This window comes from Sprattus sprattus (genome assembly GCF_963457725.1).
Source record: "Sprattus sprattus genome assembly, chromosome: 8".
Classification (NCBI taxonomy): Eukaryota; Metazoa; Chordata; class Actinopteri; order Clupeiformes; family Clupeidae; genus Sprattus; species Sprattus sprattus.
This window is the reverse complement of record NC_137927.1, coordinates 6,883,900-6,908,570: the sequence shown is the minus strand read 5'-3', so window position 1 is coordinate 6,908,570 and position 24,671 is coordinate 6,883,900. Positions and strand designations below refer to the sequence as shown.

At 45.3% G+C, this 24,671-nt stretch overlaps 2 protein-coding genes across 3 annotated transcripts in view; both read left to right on the top strand.

Annotated features, from left to right (window-relative positions):
- The first annotated feature begins 1,481 nt into the window (after nucleotides 1–1,481).
- On the top strand, nucleotides 1,482–4,998 carry LOC308368783 (vacuolar protein sorting-associated protein 4B-like). The gene is made up of 7 exons (XM_080843043.1): nucleotides 1,482–1,681; nucleotides 2,612–2,768; nucleotides 3,072–3,211; nucleotides 3,369–3,450; nucleotides 3,628–3,847; nucleotides 4,097–4,231; nucleotides 4,483–4,998. Exons 1-7 carry the CDS (start codon nucleotides 1,597–1,599, stop codon nucleotides 4,615–4,617), a joined length of 954 nt encoding a protein of 317 aa, XP_080699169.1. The 5' UTR covers nucleotides 1,482–1,596; the 3' UTR covers nucleotides 4,618–4,998.
- A 2,102-nt stretch (nucleotides 4,999–7,100) lies between these two features.
- The window catches only part of rapgef2b (Rap guanine nucleotide exchange factor 2b), a 94,424-nt gene continuing 76,853 nt past the window's right edge, over nucleotides 7,101–24,671 (top strand). For both annotated transcript variants that reach the window (XM_080842992.1, XM_080842991.1), the window contains exon 1: nucleotides 7,101–7,277. In XM_080842992.1, the coding sequence (XP_080699118.1) occupies nucleotides 7,209–7,277 (69 nt within the window). In that variant the 5' untranslated portion in view covers nucleotides 7,101–7,208. The remainder of the gene's footprint in view (nucleotides 7,278–24,671) is intronic.

Below are 24,671 nucleotides of genomic sequence, written 5' to 3'. Positions count from 1 at the left end.
TTTTATGTTAAATTCCTTATGACATGACCCTGTAGCTGTTGTTTCATAAGAGAAGAGCCTTTTTCTGAATGTTAAAAATGAACTCGTAAACTGGCTTTCTTCTTCACTTCCTTTAGTGACAGTAGGTATTTTTAGGTACTAATTTATGGTGCTGTGTTTCACTATGTGGGACTTTGTTTGAAGTCCTTCTTAAGTTTTATGCTGTCCATTTCTTTGACACGTTATGTTTGACATGGTCATGCCTTAGAGCTGAAGTGTTTTTGGTTTGCTTATTGTTTGTGAGGGGATGATGTTGACAAATAAATCATTTATATGACTCATCTGGTTACGTCATACTCATTGCTTTGATAATAATCTTGAGGTTGAGGTTGTAGGCTAAAACTTGCTGTCTAAGTAATGCAATAAATATGGTATCACAACGACCTAGCTAGCAACAGTAAACAATGCACTCAAGCACAATCGATCGTGGCAGTTGCAACCAGCACTATTTATGTAAAATTGAGTTGCCCACCCTCCATTCAAATGCCCACCCTCAGGATGACATCCTGGTGACAGTCAAACTGATGTACGTGGCCTGGTTCATGCCTCAGCAAAGCTGGGCTCAGGCAGATTAGTCTATGTGAAGGCCATGTCCTGTGTCACTGGTGGCCCTTCTTTTAGGAACACAGCCCCAGCACACCAGTGGGGTTTTTCCATTGGTACTGTTGGCCGAGCCGGGCTGTACCAAGGTAATAAGTATTTACATTACAGGTTGAAGGTCCAGGTCCGCTTCCAGACACACTGAAAGCCTTCAAGGATACCATCACCTTTGTGATTGGCTCAGTCATCATTTAGCGCTGCCATCGTGTAACTGTATGTTTGTTTATCAAGACATGTGTGATGCAGAGCTGGTTAAAAAGTTTAGTTTGAAACCTTTGAATAGTAACTATCACAATGTTTTTAAATGGTAAACTGCCCCTCAACTTTTCTACCACAGTGACTGTGTTTATGCAGACATTGAATTAACAGAATAAACATTTGGTACAAAATTTGATTTTCTTTTCCATACTCCACATCTAAACACTTAGAAAACAATGTAAATAGACTGAAAATGCAAGCAGTATTTCCACAAAAGTAAAATTTGTCATTCTTCTTTTTGTTCTTTTGGTTATGATACTGTTCATCTCCGATGTCACAATAAATATACCTATGCAGAGTCAACTCGGACTCACAACCTGATTTGTAAAAATTCTCGCATATTGGGGCTTTATGTGGAAAGTTTACGTACCGGTATTTAAATCAATAAAATACTTTTATTATGGTTTGAGGAACAACTGAGCTTGTAGCTGCAAAAGTCTGCATTTCCTGTGTGCAACCAGTAAAATGAGCCGTGTTTATGTTCTGTGTCTGTCGCTGCTTGGCTGTCGACACTCGAGATATTTTGTATTCTTTAGGAGAATTTGGATTAACCTTCAATTCAGGGAGAAGAAAGACTAGCATAACACAAGACATAAAGAAAACATACAAAGATAAAGAAAACAAGGTGAGGGTGATCGTAGTGTATTATCAATACAACAAATATTCCTGGCAGTTCTTGCATGCTGCAGTGTTGGTGGTATGTCTGGAGTTAACTGGGAAGACGTCGCAGGTTTGGAAGAAGTTAAGAAGGAACTGAGGGAGGCTGTCCATCAGCATCTCGCAGGTTGATATTCATTTTCAGAACATTCCACAGACATAAATGGAGAGCCCCGTTGTGATATGGCTAGAGGTTTCAAGTTCAATGAGTTGTGGCAGTTCAGTTTTACGCGATTTATCAGTATGTAAACATTCTATGAAGAGGCCTATGCACAGACCATAGCCTATAAAACAGTTGGCTTACTGGAAAACAGTTACACTACGCAAACCACTTTTGCAGCTTTGTCATTGATAGTTACCAATATGTTACACTGATTTCACAACATTTGAACTCGGACAGTGCACTACGTTGTAATTGCTGAACTGGTAAATAAGGAATGCTTTCACTATATAAAGTTACAATGTTTATTGTTGCACTCTCGCCGAGTCCTTTATATCGTTGACGTGCTTGTCTATTAGCGTAGCAGACAGATGTTGACTGGCAAATGCAGCGTGCTCATACAGCATAAGCAGACACTTTTGACATGATCAGGGTAGACACCAGACGTTAAAACACCAAGGAAATCACCTAGGACATTTACACAGCACCCTGACTCTTAATTGCTGACTAAAACACACGTTGACAATAACAGAAAAGGGGAAAACGCCAATCGCTAAAAGTTTAGGTCATTAGAACACAATTCTGCAGACATCAACAGTCGCGCATGGAACACACAACATAATATCAGGCTCAGAGCTGGGGTTATGGTTACTATTAGCAGTTAAGATAAAATTCAGGTGTTATAGCAGCAAGGTCGTTGGAATAAGAATCAAGTATATACATAAACATCAAAATAAATTAATACAAATTTAAATAAGAAATAAAATAAATAGATAACATAGTAAAACTCCGCTGGCGTAAATTACATACAAGTTATGTTCAGTTATAGGTCAATAGGCTAAATGACACACAGCTACAGGACAGGTATTGTTCCTCTTCCTGTCTTGCCCTCTGAAGGTGGAAGAACTCAGCCAAGGTCTGTCCTCCTCTATGGTGCTCCGGGCACCGGAAAAACCTTCGTCGTCCAAGCCATAGCAGGAGAGGTGGACAGCTTGCAGTTCTACAGAGTGTCCTCGTCAGACCTGGTGTCCAAATGGTTGGGCCAAAACAACGAGTAAGACTTCTTTGGGGGGGGGGGGGGGGGGGGGGGGGGGGGGGTGGGTGGACACACACACACACTTCCTGACTTGCTATTCATTTTTAAAACATTACAATTGATGCAGAATAAATTCATAATTTGGATGGTTGTTACTTCTAGATCCAGATCAGACTGAAGTGAAACCTCATATTTCATATACGTGGCCCAGATGTTCATGATATCAGAGACAGGCCCACCTTCACAACCAGCTTCCATGAATTACTGTGTGAATGTGCTCTAGTTGAACCTCAAACTTGTTGTGTTTTCCTGGTTCTCCAGGCGGGTGAGGGAGGTGTTCGTAATGGCGCGCACTCACCAGCCCTCCGTCGTCTCTTTGGATGACATGGAGGGCTTCTGTGGACCGGAGGGAAAGGCGGCGAGGGAGGCTGCACGAATGGAACTCCTCATGCAGATGCAGGGTGGGTGAAACATGCCAAGCGCTATATCGCTCAATATATCAGTCTGGCCAACCAATAAGCCCAAGCAAAGTATCACTCCATCCAAAACCAGCATCACTCCAGACAATACCACTGTGAATTGAGGTTGTTCTTTGTTTGTGTTTGTTGTTTGTTTAAGGCACTTTAGAGGATAACGCTGGACTTTTAGTGATTGGTGCAACAGCTGTGCCCTGGAGACTTGACTATGAAGTAAGAAGAAGGTGGGACCAACAGCCATATGATGGCATTGACATAGGATGTATGAAACATTTAGAGCTTGCCCTGACAAATAGCAAATGTGTAGGACTTAAGAGCTGAATGCAATTGTGTGTGTGTGTATGTGTTTATGCGTGCGTGCGTGCATGCGTGTTTCATGTTTCTTTCTCCATGTGCCTTAGCTTTGAGCGATGCGTGTGTATCCCCATGCCTGACGAGCACAGCCGAGCACTGATATTTAAGCAGCATCTTGGGCGTGTGCTTAACAGCCTGACTGAAGTGGACTTCACCGGCCTGGCTCTGAGGACTGATGGCTTCACGGGGGCCGACATCGCCTGCGTGGCTCAAGATGCCCTCATGCAGCCTGTTAGGAAAGTGCAGAGGGCCACCCACTTCAGAAGGGTACCGCACCAACATCTGAACAAACTAAGACTCAAGTTTAACATGTAAAACATCAACACAACATCCATTCTGACTGATATACTGTCTCTGTAGACTGTTTAGCGGTGGGACACTGGTTTCAGGTCACATGTGTGGCATACCATATACAAATACAACACTAACCAAGATGCATCAGTTTGCCATCTCATCTAAGTGTCATGTTCTTACATATCCTGTTTCCTGTACTTGCATTTTCTTCCTGGGTTAAAGGTAAGAGGGCAGAGGCACAATCAAGTCATTGAGGAGGATGACCTTTTGGTCCCTTGTTGTCCAGGAGATACAGGTGCCATGGAGATGACCTGGATGGAAGTGGGAGAAGAGTTAGCAGAGCCCGTCATAAGCATAGTAAGCACATAAACAAACTTGTTGCTGATGCTTACATACACTCTGTTCAAGCAATGTATACACAGCAACACTTTAAAAAAACAAAGTATGTGAGCCATGACTTAATTCAGAAATAATAATATTAATGTCAAATAACCAAGGACATGATTATAAGACGTTAGTAAGTAGAGCATCAAAGATCAGATATCTCCTGTGATAATGTATGTATGCATCACTCAGCACAGTTGACTTATTTTTAAAAGTGTTTTCAGGAGGATGTATTGAAGTGCCTTGAGGACGCAAAGCCTTCTGTGGACCAGAGGTATCACGAGGAGATACAGAAGTTTACTGAGGAGATGCAGATGTCTCCTGAGGTTTCGTCCAGCAAGACTGAGATCACTGAGTGAAATGCTGTATTTGTAAAGCGCATGATAGGAAGTGGGAATTATCTGTCCCCTTTAAGTTACCCTACAGACCAAAGAGACCAACATGGTTTTAACAGAGAACATATCTAAAGAGACTAACGCGGTTTTAACAGAGAACAGATCAAAGAGACTGACGCGGTTTTAACAGAGAACAGATCAAAGAGACTAACGTGGTTTTAACAGAGAACAGATCAAAGAGTCTTACATGGTTTTAATACTGAACAATGGCTACCACTGGAACATAAACTGATATCAGACTCATCAGGTAGCTTAGAATTCATCAATCAGTTAACCAATCAATGAATTAATCAGTTGATTAATTGATGTATTTGTTTAGCAGTATCTGCTCCACTGGAAGCAGGAGCAGACATTCATAAAATGTATTTCTGTCTCTCTGTCTGTCTGTCAAACTGTCTGTCTGTCTGTCTGTCTGTATGTATGTATGTATGTATGTATGTATGTATGTATGACAAAATACACCATTATAAATAAACACAGCTATTGAAACTTGATAGTTGCTGGATCAGAGGCGCAACATCCTATGTTAATCTTTTCCACTAGATGGCAGCAATGAAAAGTAAGCGCATTTAAATGTGTCATGTTTAGAATGACATGATCAGTAACCACTACTTATAGAACTATGAAAAAAGGCATCAGAGAGCTTCTGGGTAATATGTGTAGGACTCACATGGCAGATAAGCACAATTGTATTGGTAAACAAAATGGCAAAGCATCCACACAAGACTGAAGGTATGAGAAACACAGAAACACCTTCACAAATATTACACACACAGTGCAGAGATCACAGACACAGACTGAGATCACAGACCATTGATGGCTGGATATTAGCATAATGGGTATCATGATGGGTGTATGTTTAGCATAGGTAAGAACATTTGGGAGATGAAGCTAATGAGATGATGCTGGAGGAGAGCTAGATCCCTTTCGTCAGGCATGGCAGAGAGGGAATGAAATGATATGGAGCTGCATTGGTGCTGGCCGTGTGGGAGATGTAGGCTATTGAAACGGTGAGGAATAATGAATCAGAAAGGTGACATCTCTGTTTTACAATATTATGTTATGTTATGTTATTATTATATCTTCTGTGGCCAGCACTAGACCAGTGCAAACCCTATCATGCCCTTTTAGGCTTTACGTGTCATATACAGTACAGTATGGCCCTCTTCAGGTTTGCCTGGATGGGTACCTATAGTACCTCTCATTCTGTCAGAGGGTGGTCAATCCTCCAGAAAAGGACTAAGGAGTGGGCTAGGAGGCTGAGGGGTAAGCAGACATAGAGTGTGTTTATAGACTTCATTGGCAATATTTATTTATCAAAACAGAACCTTTTACACTCCATAGAAAACTGCTGCAGAATGTTACACTCTATAGAGTACCATGTATTTTAGAGTACTGCTGCAGTGTTTTACAATGAAGTGTTTTATGCTTTATTGACTTAAATAATGGAGCATTTTAAAATCGAGCATGCTTACATGAGCTCAGAAGAGCTGAACCAAGCATGTCTCACTCCAAGGTCAGTGAGACATGGCTGTAATGTGTTCTACCTAGAACTCGGATGTGGCTGAGGGCAATGTGGTGATCTGGGGGTCAAAACCAGATGACTGATTGCTGGGGTCAAAACTGACAGTGTCTTGCCAAATTCAGCTGGTGGCAAAGCTCACGATGTTCTGTTTTATAGCAGTCCAGTTTTATAGTTGTGGACAGGTAAAGAATACGCTGTTTCCAATTACCCTGAATATGTACTTAAGCCAATTCAGTTTTATATTTTTGCAATTGTAATGGTTTCTTTCCGTTAAGTGCCTCCAGTGAGATTTGAGGTAGGTAGAGGAAGAAATTGATGAGGTTGCTGAATCTCGACCTTGTCGTTCCTCTTTCTTTCGGTGGGTGGCGACATAAGATAGCTCCTTCAGCACATTGTTTGGCGAGTCCTTTATTGAACAGACTGAATGGACTCGCCCATAAGCCGACCTCCTCTTATGTCAGTAGTCACCATGGTGGCACACAACAGAGACCCGTTGCGGCGGATTTCTCGTCACTTTTGAAAACCTTCAAAATGTTTGATAAAGAAATACTGCAACTAACTCGAGATTGAAAACGCCATCGTCTACAATGGACACTCGCTTTAATTTGTGGATACTTTCTTCCTGTACAGAAGGGTATTTTGAACGGTGATAGCCAAAGAGAGCAGAATGCTGAAGAATGCCTTTTCCTCCCCCCGAGACTGCATAAATAAAAGGACGATTTCTCCAGGAACGCATTGAGCAGAGAGAAAACAAAAAACCCTTCGTCAGCACACAGAAGGATCCACACAGTCAGACTCCACGCAGTCTTTGGCGAGTGGAAACCGTGCTCATCCTCCGGGATCGGACCGTGGACATAAAGAAACCCCGCGGCTTAGCCTGTGGCCTGGGGACTAAGCCTCGGCTGATGGGCCAGTGAAGTAGCGGTGCAGTTACCTAAATATTGTATCATTCGCTGAAAACAGTTTACAGACTTGAAAGTTACACTGTTGGATTTACGTTCATAATTGTGTTGCGGCTGTTGTCAAAGCAATGGCGTCTTACGTGGATAACCGCTTTCGGCAGGCAGTGATGATGAACCCGGCCGAAAGAACGCAACAGGTCAGTACACTAACGTTACCCTTTTAATTAGGCTAAGTCACATAGGCCTAGTAAGCAGCCGGAACATTAGCATATGTTGGTCAACCCTTAGCTCTGAAATAGCAGAATCTACCTATGATCCACCTCAGCATCATCGGTAACATTTGTAATACAACGGAGCTCGCAACATTGTTGCCTATCTGCATTGGTGATCTATGCAGCTCCGTAGGCGAGACAGTTGCATGCTTGCAGAATCCTTGTAGCGTAATTATAATCTATGCCTGATAAAGCCACTTGCCAAGCAGAACCTAGGTAACTTGACCCATGGCAAAGGTGTTGTAAGCCTTTGTTCTTGTTTTCTGTCTGTTTTAAGTTTCACAATTATATTACAGGCTAAACTAATTCTCTAATTAGCCGATGCCATCCGTTGTCTCTCTCCGTGTGTTGAATAGCTGGAAGATGACGAAATCCCAAAATCGAGTTACCCACTAAGCTAACCAACTCAGAAAGGTGGCTAAAGAAAATACTATTTTGCAAGGCATAAGGTAGTACATTTGGTCCTCATGAGCGTCCAAGAAACAAGCATTTGTTTGAGATTTCAGTCAATTGTGGTGTTCGCTTTTTTGGTGACATTGGTGTCATCTCACTCCGACTGTTGTCAGCCAACAGCTCTTTCACTGAGGAGGCTAATATAGGGCGTTTTATCCTTCAGCGGGTCCTGTTTCAACATCAGTATCCTATGTGCATACGGGTTACATTGCTATTAATTCAATTGTTCTCAGTCGGAAACAAGTTTGCCACAAGCTATCTGTATTGACCACTAACGTGTGGTTTATCGTAGATCCTGACAACAATAGGCAGCAAGGAATCGATACAAATTAAATAGCCGGGGAGGCAATTCTGGTGACGTGAGGCTGTTGTATCACACACACCAGGGATATCTCAAGCCTTCCAGGCCTGTCATTCGCCGAACAATAGCTCGTTGTGTTCTCGCAGGCTTTTATTAAAAGAACAGTCCCAGAGTTGTGATATCCCTGAAAATGTCCACACGCAGTAAGCAGACGATACATGTGACGACCGGCCCAACAAGTCCGTATCCATCTTTATCCAGTGACAAAATTAGCCCAGTAGCTATAAACACGGTCACATTTAATGATTAGCATATAAGTGGAGCCACCTTTTTAATCTGGTATTTTCAGAGGGATTGCATAATATGTCCTCACAGTTTCGTTTTAACTGTACAATCTTGTAGGAGAGCAAGAAGGTCAGTTTGATATTCAATTCAATTGTATTTATGTAGCGCCAAAACTATAAAACTGGTAGGTAGACTGGTAGCAGCTCGTTCTGTAGGCTATGCATTTTTCCTTCTGATTAGGGCCTATGGGCTCTCCAGCGTTGGCTCCCACTTACTGATAGCACATTTTAATCAGCAAGTGTGTGCCACTGTGTTTTGGCAGTGGAGTATTTCAGGAAGTCCGCTACATTAAGAAGAATAATGCCTAGATGAGGGGCAGTTCATGCAAAAATCCAGTTTCTGGATGTCTACGTGTCTTTTAGGAGAGTGTAGCTGAGGTGACACAGGTTCATATGCTGACGCTAACTGTGTTAAGTGGACATACATTAGTAAGGACTAAAGTAGAACATGGTGCACTTCCAGTCAAGTGCCCTAAATGTCATCAGCTGATCTCTCAGATCATGCGACCATCCTCTCTGAGTAGACCACAGTCACCTGCGTGTGATCACCTCTCAGCCCCAGCAGTCAACGTGTCCATGCCTCAGGCCCCAGGCCTCAGACCTCAGGAGCTGACACACTTTAGCCTAATAGGGCGTCTGCTGAGGGATTAGCCCAGGCTTCAGTGGCCATGACTACCACAGCCTAGTGAAGTCTGAGGCCTGATCTGCTCTAAAGGCCTATGCTGCCACCTTGCCTTCACCCCACCCCCCCACCATCTCTGCCTGTCTGTCAAAGCCAGCAGATGCTCGTGGTGATGCGCCTCAGGGGCGGCTATCCAGGAGTCTGTGAAGCTGTCCTGCTTGAGGTCGAGGGAAGATGGCAAGGGCGAGTGGGGTCAGCTCGGTTGCGTAAGTGGGTTGGGCGTGCGTGAATTACTGTGACTCCTGACAGGGCGATCAGGCGGCGGATCGAGCTCGCTGCCCTGTCCTCAGCGACGGGATCTCAGGACGGGATTAGCACCCGCTAAATATACCCCAGGAAGCCGGGGGGCTAAGCCCAGAGCAGGCACTGAGAGCAGAGGGCCTCTCCTCTCCTCTGTGCTTCCTACAGGAACAGGAAATGCATCAGAAATCTGCAAGGATGAAGGGGACAATGACTGCAGCTAGTGTGTGTGTGTCTGTGTGTGTTTGTGTGTGTTTGTGTGTGTGTGACCCCAGCTATCTCTCATGCCAGGTGACCCGTCCATCTTAAACTGTGTGACAACATCCACGTGTCGACTCTGGGGCAGCTATGGTGCTGATCTAGGGCAGATCGGTGGACTGTGGAGTGGCTTTGGGTCTGATCTAGGGCAGGTATGCCGACTCTGGGGCAGCTATGGTGCTGATCTAGGGCAGATCGGTGGACTGTGGAGTGGCTTTGGGTCTGATCTAGGGCAGGTATGCCGACTCTGGGGCAGCTATGGACCTGATCTAGGGCAAATATGCCGACTCGGGGCAGCTTTGGTGCAGATCAGGTCCAGAGTTGGTCGATGCTACTCTATCTTCAGGTGGAGACTGTGTGTGTGAGAGTGAATGTCTGTGTGTAACCAAACCCCACCAGTAAGGCTGCTCTCTGTTTTGGCTCAGCGTGTGCTTCAGCTCATTTCTGTACCCATCAGCAGTTTGCAGCATTTAAAAGGGGGACGAGAAGCACCCTGCCGACACGGCACGGCACAGCACAGCACAGCACAGCACAGCTCCAGCACACAGGAAGCAAGAGCTGATTCCTGCTGGAATATCATCCTAGATTGCAGGCTGTCCCTGATGGGGAATAAAAGATACTGTCAGTTGCTGTATTTGTGATACTAGTTCTTTTTTGGGGCATAAGTAGAAAAGCTGGTGAGAGCTGTTGAAGGATTTTGTCCTGTGCTGGAACTTGTAGCTGTGTGCTGTCTGTTGATTCCAGTTTGGTTCAAAATCAAGCCAAACAAACAACAGATTTAAGTGTTGGGATGTTAGTTTGACAGCTCTGACTATACATCCCCCTCGACCCTGTCCCGGCCTTGCTGTTTCCTTACACTAGAGCCTCTCACTTGAGAAGCCCAGATCCATTCTCTAGTCTCCCCCTCTCTATCTCCATCTTCCTCTCTTACTCTCCCTCTCCATCACTCCCCTCCACCCACCCCCCAGTCCGCGTGTTTCAGAGGGTACTAAGCAGTGTCACATGCCTAATCAGCAGGGAGAACAGGGGCAGGACTATGTCTGGGGCAGTAACAGCTCAGCCCAGAGGCTGCAGAGACACAGCCGTGTCATTTAAATCACAAGGGCTGCAGCAGGTCCTGGAGCCTGCAGCTGAAGAGCAGCCCTGAGTGATGCCCTCACGCCGGGGCTAAAATTACACACTCCTCTCCCTCCATATGCTGCCCATGCTGCACGTACTGTACATACCGTCACCACACCGCTGCCCTTACTGAGACCTCTGCTATCCCCAAAGGCAACCTGCTTATCATTGCTTCAGCTGCATTATCACTGCTTCAGCTGCATTCTCACTGCTTCAGCAGCATTCTCACTGCTTCATTCTCATTGCTTCAGCTGCATTCTCACTGCTTCAGCTGCATTCTCATTGCTTCAGCTGCATTCTCACTGCTTTAGCTGCATTCTCATTGCTTCAGCTGCATTCTCACTGCTTCAGCTGCATTCTCATTGCTTCAGCTGCATTCTCACTGCTTTAGCTGCATTCTCATTGCTTCAGCTGCATTCTCACTGCTTCATTCTCATTGCTTCAGCTGCATTCTCACTGCTTCAGCTGCATTCTCATTGCTTCAGCTGCATTCTCACTGCTTTAGCTGCATTCTCATTGCTTCAGCTGCATTCTCACTGCTTCATTCTCATTGCTTCAGCTGCATTCTCACTGCTTCAGCTGCATTCTCATTGCTTCAGCTGCATTCTCACTGCTTCAGCTGCATTCTCATTGCTTCAGCTTCATTCTCACTGTTTCAGCTTCATTCTCATTGCTTCAGCTGCATCCACAGACAGCCAGCATTCTCATCACACCACGGAGGGTATTTATGCTGGGTTCTGACGCAGTCTCTATTATTCTACCATGTCTCCAATGTAAACTCAGGCCAACTTACCCAGAAACTACCTATTGTAGGACATGATTGTCAATGTCAAAGACCAAGTACACAGCTGTGTTGCTGAAACTAATAATTAGCCAAAGTAAACCTACACCAAAATGTAACATCTGACTGACTGTGGTGTGTAAGTCAGTCGAGAGAGGTTTAAATGTGGCCCTCAACAACAGTCAAATGGTGTTCAACACACAAGGTTTTCCGTGTGTAACAAAACGTGTGGATACAGCATCCACTCACAAGAAAGAAGGTAATTGTCTCTACACTGAGACTACACTATTGTGACCTCTCTGATGTCTTGACCCAGGTTTGTGTGCAGTGGTGCATCTACGCTGACACCACGCGCTACGTGGATCAGGCGTGACGTCTGTTTGGATTTGAAAATTAAAAGCAAGTGAAGTTTTCAGCCGTTGCCCTCTTCAGAAGCACAACGGTGAACTGTGAGGGTGGGAATCTAATTAGGGACTCTGAAGCATCCCTCCAGTCTTGCCTCCTCTTTTAGTTTTACTTGCCAGAGCCCATGAGATGGGCTTTTTCAACCGAGAGGTCTCACTGTGTGTGTGTGTGTATGTTGGCTCTGTCTGGACTTACACAAGTGTGTTGGGTAGATTTCTTGCAATTTAAAATTCAAATCAACAGACCTTGAGGTAAGCATTGATGGACTTCAGTTTAATTGCTGTTAGAGACCATAGCAAATATTGCGAAATAGATGGCACGGTGATCTTTGAATTGTAATGGACTTCACTGGGGTCAAATAAGGAGGATCTGTGTGTGCATTATGTGGTCTGTGCGTGCATTTTGCATCATAGTCATGTTATGCATTCATATTTTCAAATTTGACTCTCCCATGCTTTTGTTCTGACAAGTTTTTATAGTGTACGCATATGTGTATTAGCATGGGTCGATGGGTTTAACTTGAGGATATGGGCTTGTTTGTTTCAGTGAGGTGGTCAGACGTGTGTGTGCGTGTACGTGTGCGTGTGCGTGTGCGTGTGCGTTCGGGGGAAGCTTATCCAGCCCCTGTTCCTGCTCTGCTGTGACAATCGATGTCGTGTTGATGGTCACCAGGCCAGTGAGTCCAGTGCAGATACAGACCATTGAGCTCCGTGCAGTTCAGAGACTCAAGACAGTGAGCTCCGTGCAGAGACGTAGAACAGTGAGTCCCGTGCAGAGACACAGACTCCTCATCCTGAAACCGATCTCTCGCTCTCATGCATACTCTCCATGCACTGTCATATCAATGTGAAATAGTTTCTAAGCAGTGGGAAAGAAAATGGCGACCTTCAATAAGGAATGAAGGCGAATGGAGGTTTTAACATCGCTTGCAGTGCACACTGCATAGCTCTCATTGTTCAGAGCTGTGTGGAGAATCTAAAGTCCCTGAATGTGCATTCCTGTAGTCTCATGTCTCGTCAAGGACATCAAGGTTGCTAAACCATCAACGGTTAGCTGCTAATACCTAACCCGGGTTGCCGTTGAGAGAGAGACCCTGGCTTGCCCATCTCAGAGTGAGAAACCAACGTGTTTGTTTTGCTCATACGCACAGACCCGGCTCTGGTGGAGTGTGTGAGTCAACTAGAGTAATCCTTCCAGCACAGGGAACATTCGGAGTGCCAGTGGATCAAACCCTGAGCTGATTAATTACGTGATTAAGCGGTCCAGAAAGCCCTCAGCGCTGGCCCCGCCAAAGGGGCTAAGACTTGTTGACAAAGACCTCCTTCTCTCCACTATTCAGGCCAGTGTCTCAACAGCACAGACTTCACGCTGATTTAGAGCACATTGCAGACGCCACGGCTCCCTTCTCCGCGAGTGTCACGCACCCAAACGCTGTGCTCTGCCTGAGGCTTCTCAAGACAGATATACGGTTCTCGACACTCTTATAAGCCCTGATGTAGATTCAGTGGATCTGCAATAGGATTCACGGTTCCCCACGCTCTCCGATGAGTCCTGATGTAGATTCAGCACTTCCACATCTTATGCATTGTTCAGATGATCTACTGTGCTCACACACAGACCTAAGCTTGTTCAGGACAATTTGCTTTCAGTTGGATGACTCGCAGACCTAATATAATAATAATAATAATAATATAGAAGCCGACATCAGAATAATGGAGTGATAGTCAGTATGTGAACTCTGCTGTTCTGAGAAGTGGCATGCAGTCCGTCAGCACAGCAGAGAGGACACGAGAGGTCACCTCACAGAGGTCATGTTTGTCTCCCTGCTGAAATGTCTGCACGTAAATCACCATGGTAATGACACACGGAACAAAAGCCCTGTCATTGTTTGTAGTCTGAGTGTTTTTCAGCATTGCTTATGTCATTCTTTTCTATATTTGTACTGCAGAGTTTAATATAGAATACAAAGAGCTGGTATCCAATGCCAGTCTGTGATGGATTTAGTCTTTGATCAAACCCAACTAACGTCTCCCAAAAAAGTTCAAAGTAAACCTGTGCTTGGCAGCTTAACAAGGCATCTTGAGTTGCTGTCTGCTACTAGTTGGTAGGGCTGGGGGTAAACGATTATTTTCAAAACGATTAATCTGGCGATTATTTTATCGAATAGTCGACTAATCTAACGACTAATTGGACGATTAGTCTAACGATTATTTTTCTGTTGCTCGATTAAAACCATAATGTATCTCAAATAAATACCCCAAAAAATCTTAATAATATACTTTAATGAGCACCGTTTTGCACAGCAAAAGTCCAACAATGCATTTCATGTTTATCTAGAGTTCACAGTAAAATGTTTGGTACTCAAATGAGCCCTATCACATTTGGATGTGGTGCTCATTAATTTAAATGTTTTCAGTGCTTGTAAAAACATTCATTCATTGATGAGCACTGCGCACCACCTTATGTGCAGCCCTGTCCTGGACATTGCTTGGCTGCATTAGTTGACATTGGCGATCTAACGTGGTAGTGAATCATGATACATACTATAAGCTGGCCAACGTTAGTCTAATGTTATGTGTTTGACTCGTAAATGACCACAGCATGAGTTAGCTCTCTGTGCCGTTTGTTGGTGCTTGGTTGGCGTGTTCTGCAGCCGTAAGTTAACGTTTACTAAACTGACACAGCTGTCTAGCCGCTGCCGCTATAGTAGCTAGCTACCAAGCACGAACAAACTGCACGGAGAGCTAAGAAGATAGTTAGCTAGCACCACCGAAGTGCGCAGAGCTCAAGCTACACAACACACTGAACAAACGTTAAATACGAGACGTTTGAGAATGGAGATAGAAACGCACCCCATTGTCTCTCGTGAAGGGGACAATAAGTAACGTTGGTTACATTAATTTAACGTTTGTTCAGTGTGTTGTGTAGCTTGAGCTCTGCGCACTTCGGTGGTGCTAGCAAACTATAGCTCTCCGTGCAGTTTGTTCGTGCTTGGGTGCTAGTAGTTAACGTTAGCTAGCTACTAGTGTGTCAGTTAAGTTAACGTTAACTTACGGCTGCAGAACACGGCAACTAAGCATGAACAAACGGCACAGAGAGCTAAGTCATGGTGTTGGTCAGCTTATAGTATGTATCATGATTCACTACGTTAGATCGCCAATATCAACTAATGGCGCCAAGCAATTCCCTGGGTTTCTGCTCTCTCAGTCCTTGCGCAATGTTTGTTTCTGTTTGGGTCAACCACGTGTATGTGCCGAAGCGTCGACGTAAAAATATGGCGTCGACGTAATTTTGAAATCGACGCGTCGACGTCATCGACGCGTCGCTACAGCACTACTAGTTGGGTTGTGGGTGTCAGGTGTCAGTTTGTGGTTTGCGCTGAAAGTGTATCTGTGTAACTGCTCCTCTGTGGAGACCAGCGGACTTGTTCAACTCGTCATGTTTGCAGGCCTCTGGCCAACTCTTCCTCTAGCCAGCCAAAAACACACTCCCCTCCCTCCTCCTCCTCCTCCTCCTCATACCTAATCCAATTCCCTCTGGAATGTCCTTCAGTTGCACCTTTTGCCTCTCATTTTCTTTGTGGAGATGTTAGACTCTCAGGCCCAAACCCTGCCCCTATGGTATCAGCCAGGGGGGATTCACCATGAGGCTCATGATGTCTCACTCACACCACAAGTCAGGGCTGAGCTCTGAACAAGTCAGGCAGGAGACTGAGGTCACTCAGGTCATGGCCCTTTGCAGAATGACCTAAGACCAGGCCTAATTGTTATGGTAGATGGTTAAGGATGGAGACAAAGATGGAGACTCATGCCTGCCTGGTTGCCTGTAGTTTACCTCTCCGCTTCGCTGAATTGGCTGGTTCCCCTCACCTCAGATCACCATTGGCTGGTTCCCCTCACCTCAGATCACCATTGGGGATTTGGTCAGAGTGGTGACAACTAAAGGTTCCATTTTATGAAAAAAGCTATGGATGGCTTGACACCGGCCTCTTCAATCTGTGGATGGAGGCGTCAAAATAGATAAACAAAAACACAAGGGGGGTGCAGAGAAGTTGAAGGCCAAAAAGATAAAGAATGTAGAGGCAGATGTTTGCTGCAGGAGCTACAGCAGCTTATGTAGCATTGGCTGTACTTGACCTCTGCCCCCTGTCCTCTTCCAGAGAATCGGACCTACTGAGCTGTGCCTGATAACATAATCATGTGGTAACGAGCAGGGTTATGAAAGTGTGGCTCTCCCAAAATCTCTCAACAGTGTGAAGGTGGTGACATAACAATTTCTGATGAAATGGGTGTGAAATCCTTCTTTGGCCGCAGGTGCAATGCAAGGAACCTGATGGTTGTAGCACAATGAGCACATGAATTAAATGAAGATGGTGTCTCTTGTGAGACCTTTTCAAAGTGAGGCTGGGAAGACACTGACCTCGAGACCAATCTGAGCTAAACCCCAACCACTGCAGTGTCCCGGTCTGACCAGCAGGCACTGGGGATTTTGTTGCTGAGGTAAACAAACTCGTCGACTACCTTGACCCTCCTCTGTGTTGATGTTATTCACCTGTGGTGGTTACAAAATGAATGACAGCCCAGTTTGAAAGAATTGCACTGTTTAAATGGGAGGTTCTTGTGTAGATACAGAAAGGAACAGCGCTGTATATTAACACTGAATCTGCAGCATTTTTTCAAGTGGATTACAAAACACAGAATGAACTGCAAGGCTTCACATGATCAATCTGAAAGCAATGATCTGTACTACTTGACCCTCTAGAACTGTTATGGACATTATTCACAATAGATTGATTGTCAGTCAGTGGTTGGCTGCCCTTCCAACTGAAGCACTGTTGTAGTGCAGGTTCCATCTGCAGTGGGGTTATGCCTCAAGCAAACCACCAGAGGAGCGCCAACCTGCCTTTGCTGCTCCCTAGATCTTGTGATGCACTGTCCAAATATAGCACAAATATTTAGGGGGAGACTACGCATATGACAGGATTATTCCGGCAGAGACTACGCATAGGACAGGATTATTCCGCCAGAACTACGCAAATGGGTCGGGTGAAAGAAGGGTCCGGTTACTGACAGACCGACAGACCTAAAGAAAGATTAGCCTCCACAGCCAGTGATGGGAGTCATAGGCAGCACCTTTATGTAGCAGCCATCTCCTGTGAACGTTCGGTCAGTTGACATGTTTCTGTGTCGCCCTATGGGTTTTCAAGATGGCGGGGGCCCCCATTTGCAGGGATTGATCTTGTTTGTTAAGCTTTGCCTTGTCACGTTAAGCACCATTGTGGGCCTATTTTCGGTCTAATCCCTTGTGTCTAATAAACCCAATTAGCCTAAGCTAGTGTTCACTGGGCTTGTGTTTGTGTTGCACCAGTGCACAGCTTTGATTCAGAGGAGGAATGTGTGTGTGTCTGTGGGGAGAAACGGCGTTTATGTAACCCATAGCCCAATACAGAGTGGAGACTAGAAGAACAAGCCCCTTTAACAGCAAAAGTGTGATTCTGTGTGTGTGTGTGATTCTGTGTGTGTGTGTGTGCGTGTGCGTGTGCGTGTGCGTTTGTTTGTGTGTGGTCAGAGCAGAGGTAAAGGTGTGTGTTGATTCTGTTTCTCTTAACCCAGTCTCACAGCTCAGGCAGACCTGTACAGTGTTTCGCAGGGGCAGTGTGCAGGTGTACAAGGCCATCACGTGTGAGTGAGTGTGTGTGTGTGTGTGTGTGGGAGGGAGGCGAGGAGAGGAGAGAGAGAGAGAGAGAGAGAGAGAGAGAGAGAGAGAGAGAGAGAGAGAGAGATCTCATTCACTGCTGCTGCACCTTTGTTTGAAAAGTCCTCAGCTCTGAGTCACTGAGAAAACACACATGACTGAATGAAAGGCCAGCACTACACACACACACACACACACACATACACTCATCAAACATAAGCAGTTCTGTTCTCACCGATGACTGGGAGGGAGGTGGAGGGCGGAATAATAACACACCGCAATCATGAATTCTGTGATGAAACTGCTTACAGATCGCAGGTTCTATTAGCACCATGGCCAGGGAGATCTCCTCCACCGCTTTCATTATTGAGGGAAGTTTAGCACTGAGGTCATCAAAGTGCCGTCTGATTATAGTGCAAAGGAAGGAAGCCAGATATTCATGCCCCCCCCCATCCCCCCACACAGAGGCCCCTGCTACAGCCTCACAGTGAGACTGGGTCCCTGCACAATGGCCCCCTGTTGGATTCAGCTCCTGCTTGTCACAACTAATCAACATCAGTGTAATTACGTGGCTGTGGGCCCCACACCAAATCAATGGCTGCCATAGTTCCCCACATCAGAGCGTTATACAGCAGTTTGTCTTCGGAATCAGAAGCGTTCGCTGAGGACATCAGATGCCATCACAGTGGCATAATAGCGATGCTGGTGGGTGTGTTATGGTGACTGTGACGGTGGGGAATATAGTGGTGGTTCCCATATAGCTTCAAGGCCAGTCCTCTAGCATGGAGAGCAGTCCTTTAGCATGGACAGCACTTCAGTTTTGTGTGTCTAAACTCCTGCGCTTGTACAGGGTGTTCAGGTTTGGAGGTAGAAAAATGTGATGAAGTATCAGAATATCAGAATAATGTGCTTTCCCCTGTCCAGGCTCACAGCACAGGAAAAGGCAGAGCAGTAGTTGACTGGTCTCAGGGTTGCCAAGTCTCTATTGTGGACTGACATCCTCAGGATGCACTCTGAAATAGCAACACACACACCCCACATACACACACATGCAAACCCCCCCCCCCCCCCCCCCCCCCCCCCCAACACAACACAAACACGCGGTGGGGAGTTTCTCTTACAGAATGTCATTCTTTCTAATCCAGAAAGTGGGTTTAGTTGAAACTAGTTGTTTACCCTGGGATGAGGTAACTCATACTTTGGGTAAGTTACCATGGTAACTGACTAGGGCTGAACGATTTGGGAAAATAATCTAATTGCGATTTTTCCCCAAAATATTGCGATTGCGATTTGATATGCGATTTGTTTTTTCATTTTATCCTCTTTTTTTTCCAACAAAACGTACTTAATGATTTAAATATGACCAACACAATATTAGATACATTTAGTGTAAAATATTCTTTCCCACAAATTGTTGGCTTTGCCACTGTGCATTTAAGTAATTTAAACACAGTCAAGTATAAACACAAGGCATGCACTTTTTAAAGTGGCCTTATGCAGTAATTGTACTTCAGAGTTAGGGTTAGGATAAGCAGGTTTACCTTAAAATAACAGCTTTGAAAAATTGGGGCGCTACAATGACTTTTAATATGGAGAATCGCCTCTGTGCCATTTCCATACCAGGGTCCGTAGGCAAATGACTGCGTTATGTAGGTGTAAAGCCACCCGGGTTTTTACTGTCTGCCAAACTAGTAAGTAGCTTATTTGCCGTCTTGTGTTGCACTTGCTTGATGTTTGACTGTGTTAGGACAGTTGTTGACTAACTAGTTGGTCATAGTGTCAAAGTAAGCACATTTCAAGAGATTTCGCTAGTTTGAGCCACTAGCATCTCATTAGCAATTAGCAATTGATCCGTTATGCTGCTTTAATCACTGTGTGCAAAATGTTCCATCTTATTGTGTTTTTTTGACACCACTTTGTAATCGCGGACGTTGCGGTTAGATAATCGCGTTTTACCATATCATGATTTAATCGCAAATGCAATTAATCGTTCAGCCCTATAACTGACTCTGTGAACCTAATCTGCTCGTTGGCAGTTTTCTCCCTGTCTCCTCCCTCCTGCCGAGCAGCTATTGGGCATGGGGTGTCCTCTCCTGGTTTACCCTGATCAATGTGGAATCTGAATTGATTTGCATAGCCTTATGTCGGGAGAGGATTTTGAGGCCCTGATGAGATGTACTCATACTCAAGTGAAAATAACATTGTATTCAATAATATTCCACTCATTTCCATCTGTAATATTAAAGGAAACTGTGGTTGAATGTTAACTGAATTAAACATTAAACTGAATTTGAACTGCATTCAAAAATGACATTCACATTATTTTTCACATAATTTTTATGGCACAAATGAACAACAATATTTTCATTAATTTTCTGATGGCATTTGGGCTGTGGCTGAAAAAGCCACAAAAATGTGCTCATACGTGCATTAGCTGGTTGTCTGTTGGAACTTCTAACCCCAATGGGATGAAGTCAGGCAACCTTTTTCTTTCTTGTGGGATGCCATGGTGACTCGTAGTATTGGAGCTCCATTGGTGGTGGCTTTTTATAGTCATCGGGCACATGCTTAACTCCGAGTGAACATACTTTGACTAAATTGATATATGCCTCCATCGAATCGAGGAAGTTAGGAGAGGACATGGGATCTAATGTTTTGGAAATGAAAATTTCATGAAAGTGGCTCGATGAGCTTCTCTAAATGAACAGTTACAACAATAAAACAATAATCACGACGAGGTCCCTAATTACTAGCACGATTTACTCATCTTTTAACATAGGTACGATGGAAATGAGGCACCCTTGGCTGACCATTTCAAAACGGGACATTGTTCTTCAGATTATTAAAACATTTCATAGTCGACCTTGCCATCCCTGGTTCAGATTGGTCTGCTGCAGGTCTGGTGCAGGTCCGGCGAAGGTCTGGCAGATCTGTCTGCACTGGGTTCATGTGGGCAGTCATGTGCTCCTGTAAGGCCCACAGGGCTGTTCTCTGGCAGTGAACAAGAAACACAAGCATCACAAACATCACACACACACACACACACACACACACACACACACACACACACACACACACACACACACGCACACATTCACACACAAACTCCGTACTCTCAGCCCCAGTTGTGAGGGCAGATAGGAACTCCAGCAATGGATGTGTGTGTGTGTGTGTGTGCATGCACATGTGTATACGTTTGAGAGTCTGTGTATTGAATCAAAAAGCCGTGATGGTCAATAAATACATTTACTGGACAAAGAAACAATTAAAAGAAAACGAGTCTGTATGTTGTGCAAATGAGCTTGTGTGTATTTAAGACAAGTGATGTCGGAGAGCTTGAGGTTTATAGTTTATTTCTTTCATGTCACTCTTTCCTAGTGTGTAGGGAGAATTCCACATTCTCTGTGATTATGCATCATGCGTCTCTGGTGTTCACTATGAGTTTTCCTAATCGTTTGAGTGTCTGATTAAACTTCAGCCCTTGTTCAACATTTACTTACCTGCACAGCCATTAGCTGGTAATTAAAATATCCAGCCTTTGCCCTGTAGTGCAAAGAGATGTAGGCACACACACACACGCACACACGCGCACACGTGCGCACACACACACACACACACACACACACACACACACACACACGCACACTTTCAAACACGAAGAGGCAAGCAGTACAGGCTGTTGTTCCCTAGCAACTAACCTCTACCTCAGATTATCAGAGGGAACGGGGTTATGGAATTAATTGACGGGAAAGAAGCGAGAGAAAAAAACACATGCTCACACACACACACACACACACACACACACACACACACACACACACACACACACACACACAGAGACTTGCCTACATGCAGAGACAGGTACACACACTCAGCCACCCCTACAGTGAAGGAAGAGTTCTGTGTGGTTGTGGAGTGATGAGAGGTGGGCTAGAAACAGGCTGCTGTGTAGGTGGGGAGGGGAGGGAAGTGTAACACTGTAGAACACAGTGCCAAAGGATGAAGCAAAGGCTTAGGAAATCATAACCACCACAGCAGCAGGAAGATCAGGTGTGTGTGTGTGTGTGTGTGTGTGTGTGTGTCTGTGTCTGCTTGAGTGGATGAACTAGACTCCGTAACCTCCTCTTCTCCTTCCCTCTCATCTCCCCCTCTTCTCCTCCTCTCCTCCCCTCTCCTTTCCCCCTTTCTTCTCTCCCTCTCCTCTCTTCTCCTCTCCCCCCTCTCCTCTCCTCTCCCCTCGGATATGCTTTGGAATGCTGTAACATCGATGTTGTGTTCAGTGCTTTACAGAAATACCTGGAACACGTTGACAGCTGCATTGATTGCAGGGGATGAGTTTGGTGGATACAAAAGGCCATACACATACACACACACACACACACACACACACACACACACACACACACACACACACACTCGCAATCTGCTCAGGCAGCGCTGCAGTGCTGTGCCTCTGTGTGTATTCTGTAAGCAGCTTGTGGTTTCCTGACTGGCTTGTGCTGTCCTGTCACTTGTGATTTAGGACCTGTCGTACCATGTGCACTATGCAGGATGGCAGAGGAAGGATAGAGACTCCTAAACACAAGTGAGAAAGAGGGAGGGAGTCTGTTACTGTCACTGCATGACTCGTAGCTACATTGGTGCCATTTCCTGACTAGAGTAGATCTCCGATGAATTAACAATTCCTCTAGCTCCTGCAGTAGTCCAAAAGGAGAAGCATCCGTTGCGTTGTGCAGGTAATCTAATAAGAGTCTGTAAATGGAGTCTCATCCTCGTCCTTGCTGATATATTTTTTCCAAATGTGTCTGGCTCCCAGTGTTCAGAGCTCGGCCCACTTCCGGATCGGATGATGAGGAAGGTCTTAACACCTAATACCGAACATGCATCAGCATTGAGATCTCACAGTGCTGCATGAGTTAGTGCGTTAGCCTGTTAGCCTTGAGCAGGTTAGCTGGTAGTAAGTTAGCTGTCAGCGGGTGAGCAAGCACCAGCTGCTCTGTCCTGATGCTGTCACTGTTGGTGGCACCTCTTCTGCTCTAATGAGGGAGTCTCTCCTTCTGACATCTTCTTTCTCACGGACTTATTAGTGATGTCTGTGATTTATCCCAGCACAGCTGCTCATTAAGGGATGATGTGCTCATCCACAGATGATGCCTTCAGATTCACAGTGGTGTGAAGTTCTGAGGGAAGCTCACTAACCATTGCTTATACATGAGATGTTTGTTTGTGTGTGTGTAACAGAGCTGATGAGATGGACTGTAAAGTGTTGGCTTTGAGTTGAGACAGGACACAGGAGATTGTTCTTGGAGAAGTTTGGTGACATCCCCCCCCCCCCCCCCCCCCCGGTGTCAGGGGATGAAGAGTGAGTGCTCCGTCACCCCAGCTGACTCCTCATCTGGCCGAGATACTGAGGAGGGGAGAGGGAGGCAGGAGGGGAGGGGAGGGGAGAGGAGAGGAGAGGACGCCGGGGGGAGAGGAGATGGGAGGCGTCGTGCTGTGTGCTGCACTGAATTATTCAGAGGAGTTTACAACATGAATAATGGAGGCGGCAGAGTCCTCGTGGTGAGAAGAAGAACGGCGCTAGGCCAGGCTGAGTCGACGCGACACGGCTGTGACGATGTAGCCTAACCTAACCGCGGCTCGCTGTGTCATCTCATCTTCGATGTACGTCAGGTGTACACCTGCAGTGTGTGAGGCAAAAGCATTGAACAGCCATCATAGACCATCGAGAGACTATCATTTTGAACCTTCTCTCTCTCTCATGGTGGTTTTGGGGGACCCAGTCTGAATGCGGTTTGGATTGATGTGACACTACTTTGGGAGTGAGTTTGTGTAGTTCATCAGAAGCAGTGTGGCTTTTGCACTTCTGTGGTGTGTAGCGCGTAACCAGCCTAAGGATGTCACAACTTATAGCGTCAGAAACCGTTTCTGACTCATTTGGGTTAGGGGATCAGGGAGAGGCCTTTCAAGGGCCTCATGCAGGCGTGTGTGTGTGTGTGTGTGTGTGTGTCTGTGTAAATGTGAGTGAGTGAGAGAGAGATAGATAGATAGATAGATAGATAGATAGAGAGAGAGAGAGAGAAAGAGAGAAAGAAAGAAAGTGAAAGAGACAGGAGAGGGATGTTAATCAAGGGAGGATGCTGAAGTATAGAACCAGAAGATAAATACTTTAGTGAGCATTCACAGACAGACTCACACACAATTACACACCTACACACTCACACACACCACCACACAATTGCACACCACCACACACTCACACATTACCACACACTTGCACACCACCACACACACACACACACCACCACACACACACATACCACCACACACTCACACAAACACAATGTGTTAAAGAGCATCTCCTAAGAGGGGGTTTTGGCACCAAAAATACTAATTTCATTATCTCTCGTATTTCATATTCTCACTCTCACTCTCTCTTTCTTTCTCTCTCTCTCTCACACACTCTTTCATATGCACGCATGGAATGGAAGTTACACACACACAGCAACAGTTTGTGTGTATATATGTGAGTGCCATGAGACCCCCCCCCCCCCCCCCCCTTTATAACCCAGCCTAGTTTTCTCCTTTTTCTTTTTTCTTCTCAATCCCAGACAGCCCATAATAAGGTATTCAGGGCTATTCCCCCATCCCCCTCAGTGTCTCTCGCGCTCACACACTCGCTCACACACTCGCTCTCACACACACTTCCTTTTCATAAGGTGAAGTAGCTATGCAACAACCTCTTTCACTGTAGCCTGCCAACTGCAGATAAATATTTATGAGCGTCAGTGACATTGTCATCCCCGGACTCTTCTCTCTCTTTCCCCAGAGTCCCTTTCTTTCTTTCTTTCTTTCTTTCTTTCTTTCCTTCTTACTCTCTCTCTCTCTCTTTCTTTCTTTATCCCTATCTCTGTCCCTGACCTCCCTCTGTCCCTAAAGCCATCACTAGTTCATTCACTTCTCCCTCTCTTCCCCTTTCTCTCCCCTTTCTCCCTCTTTCTCTCCCCCCTCTCTTTCTCTCTTTATCTCTCTCTCTCTCCCT

What these genes read in the sequence shown, in the direction of transcription:
- LOC308368783 (XM_080843043.1), top strand. Translation starts at nt 1,597, where the DNA reads ATGTCTGGAGTTAACTGGGAAGACGTCGCAGGTTTGGAAGAAGTTAAG. An exon ending in TGGTTGGGCCAAAACAACGA is followed by an intron (nt 2,769 to 3,071) that starts GTAAGACTTCTT and finishes CTGGTTCTCCAG; the next exon opens with GCGGGTGAGGGAGGTGTTCG. An exon ending in GGGCCACCCACTTCAGAAGG is followed by an intron (nt 3,848 to 4,096) that starts GTACCGCACCAA and finishes CCTGGGTTAAAG; the next exon opens with GTAAGAGGGCAGAGGCACAA.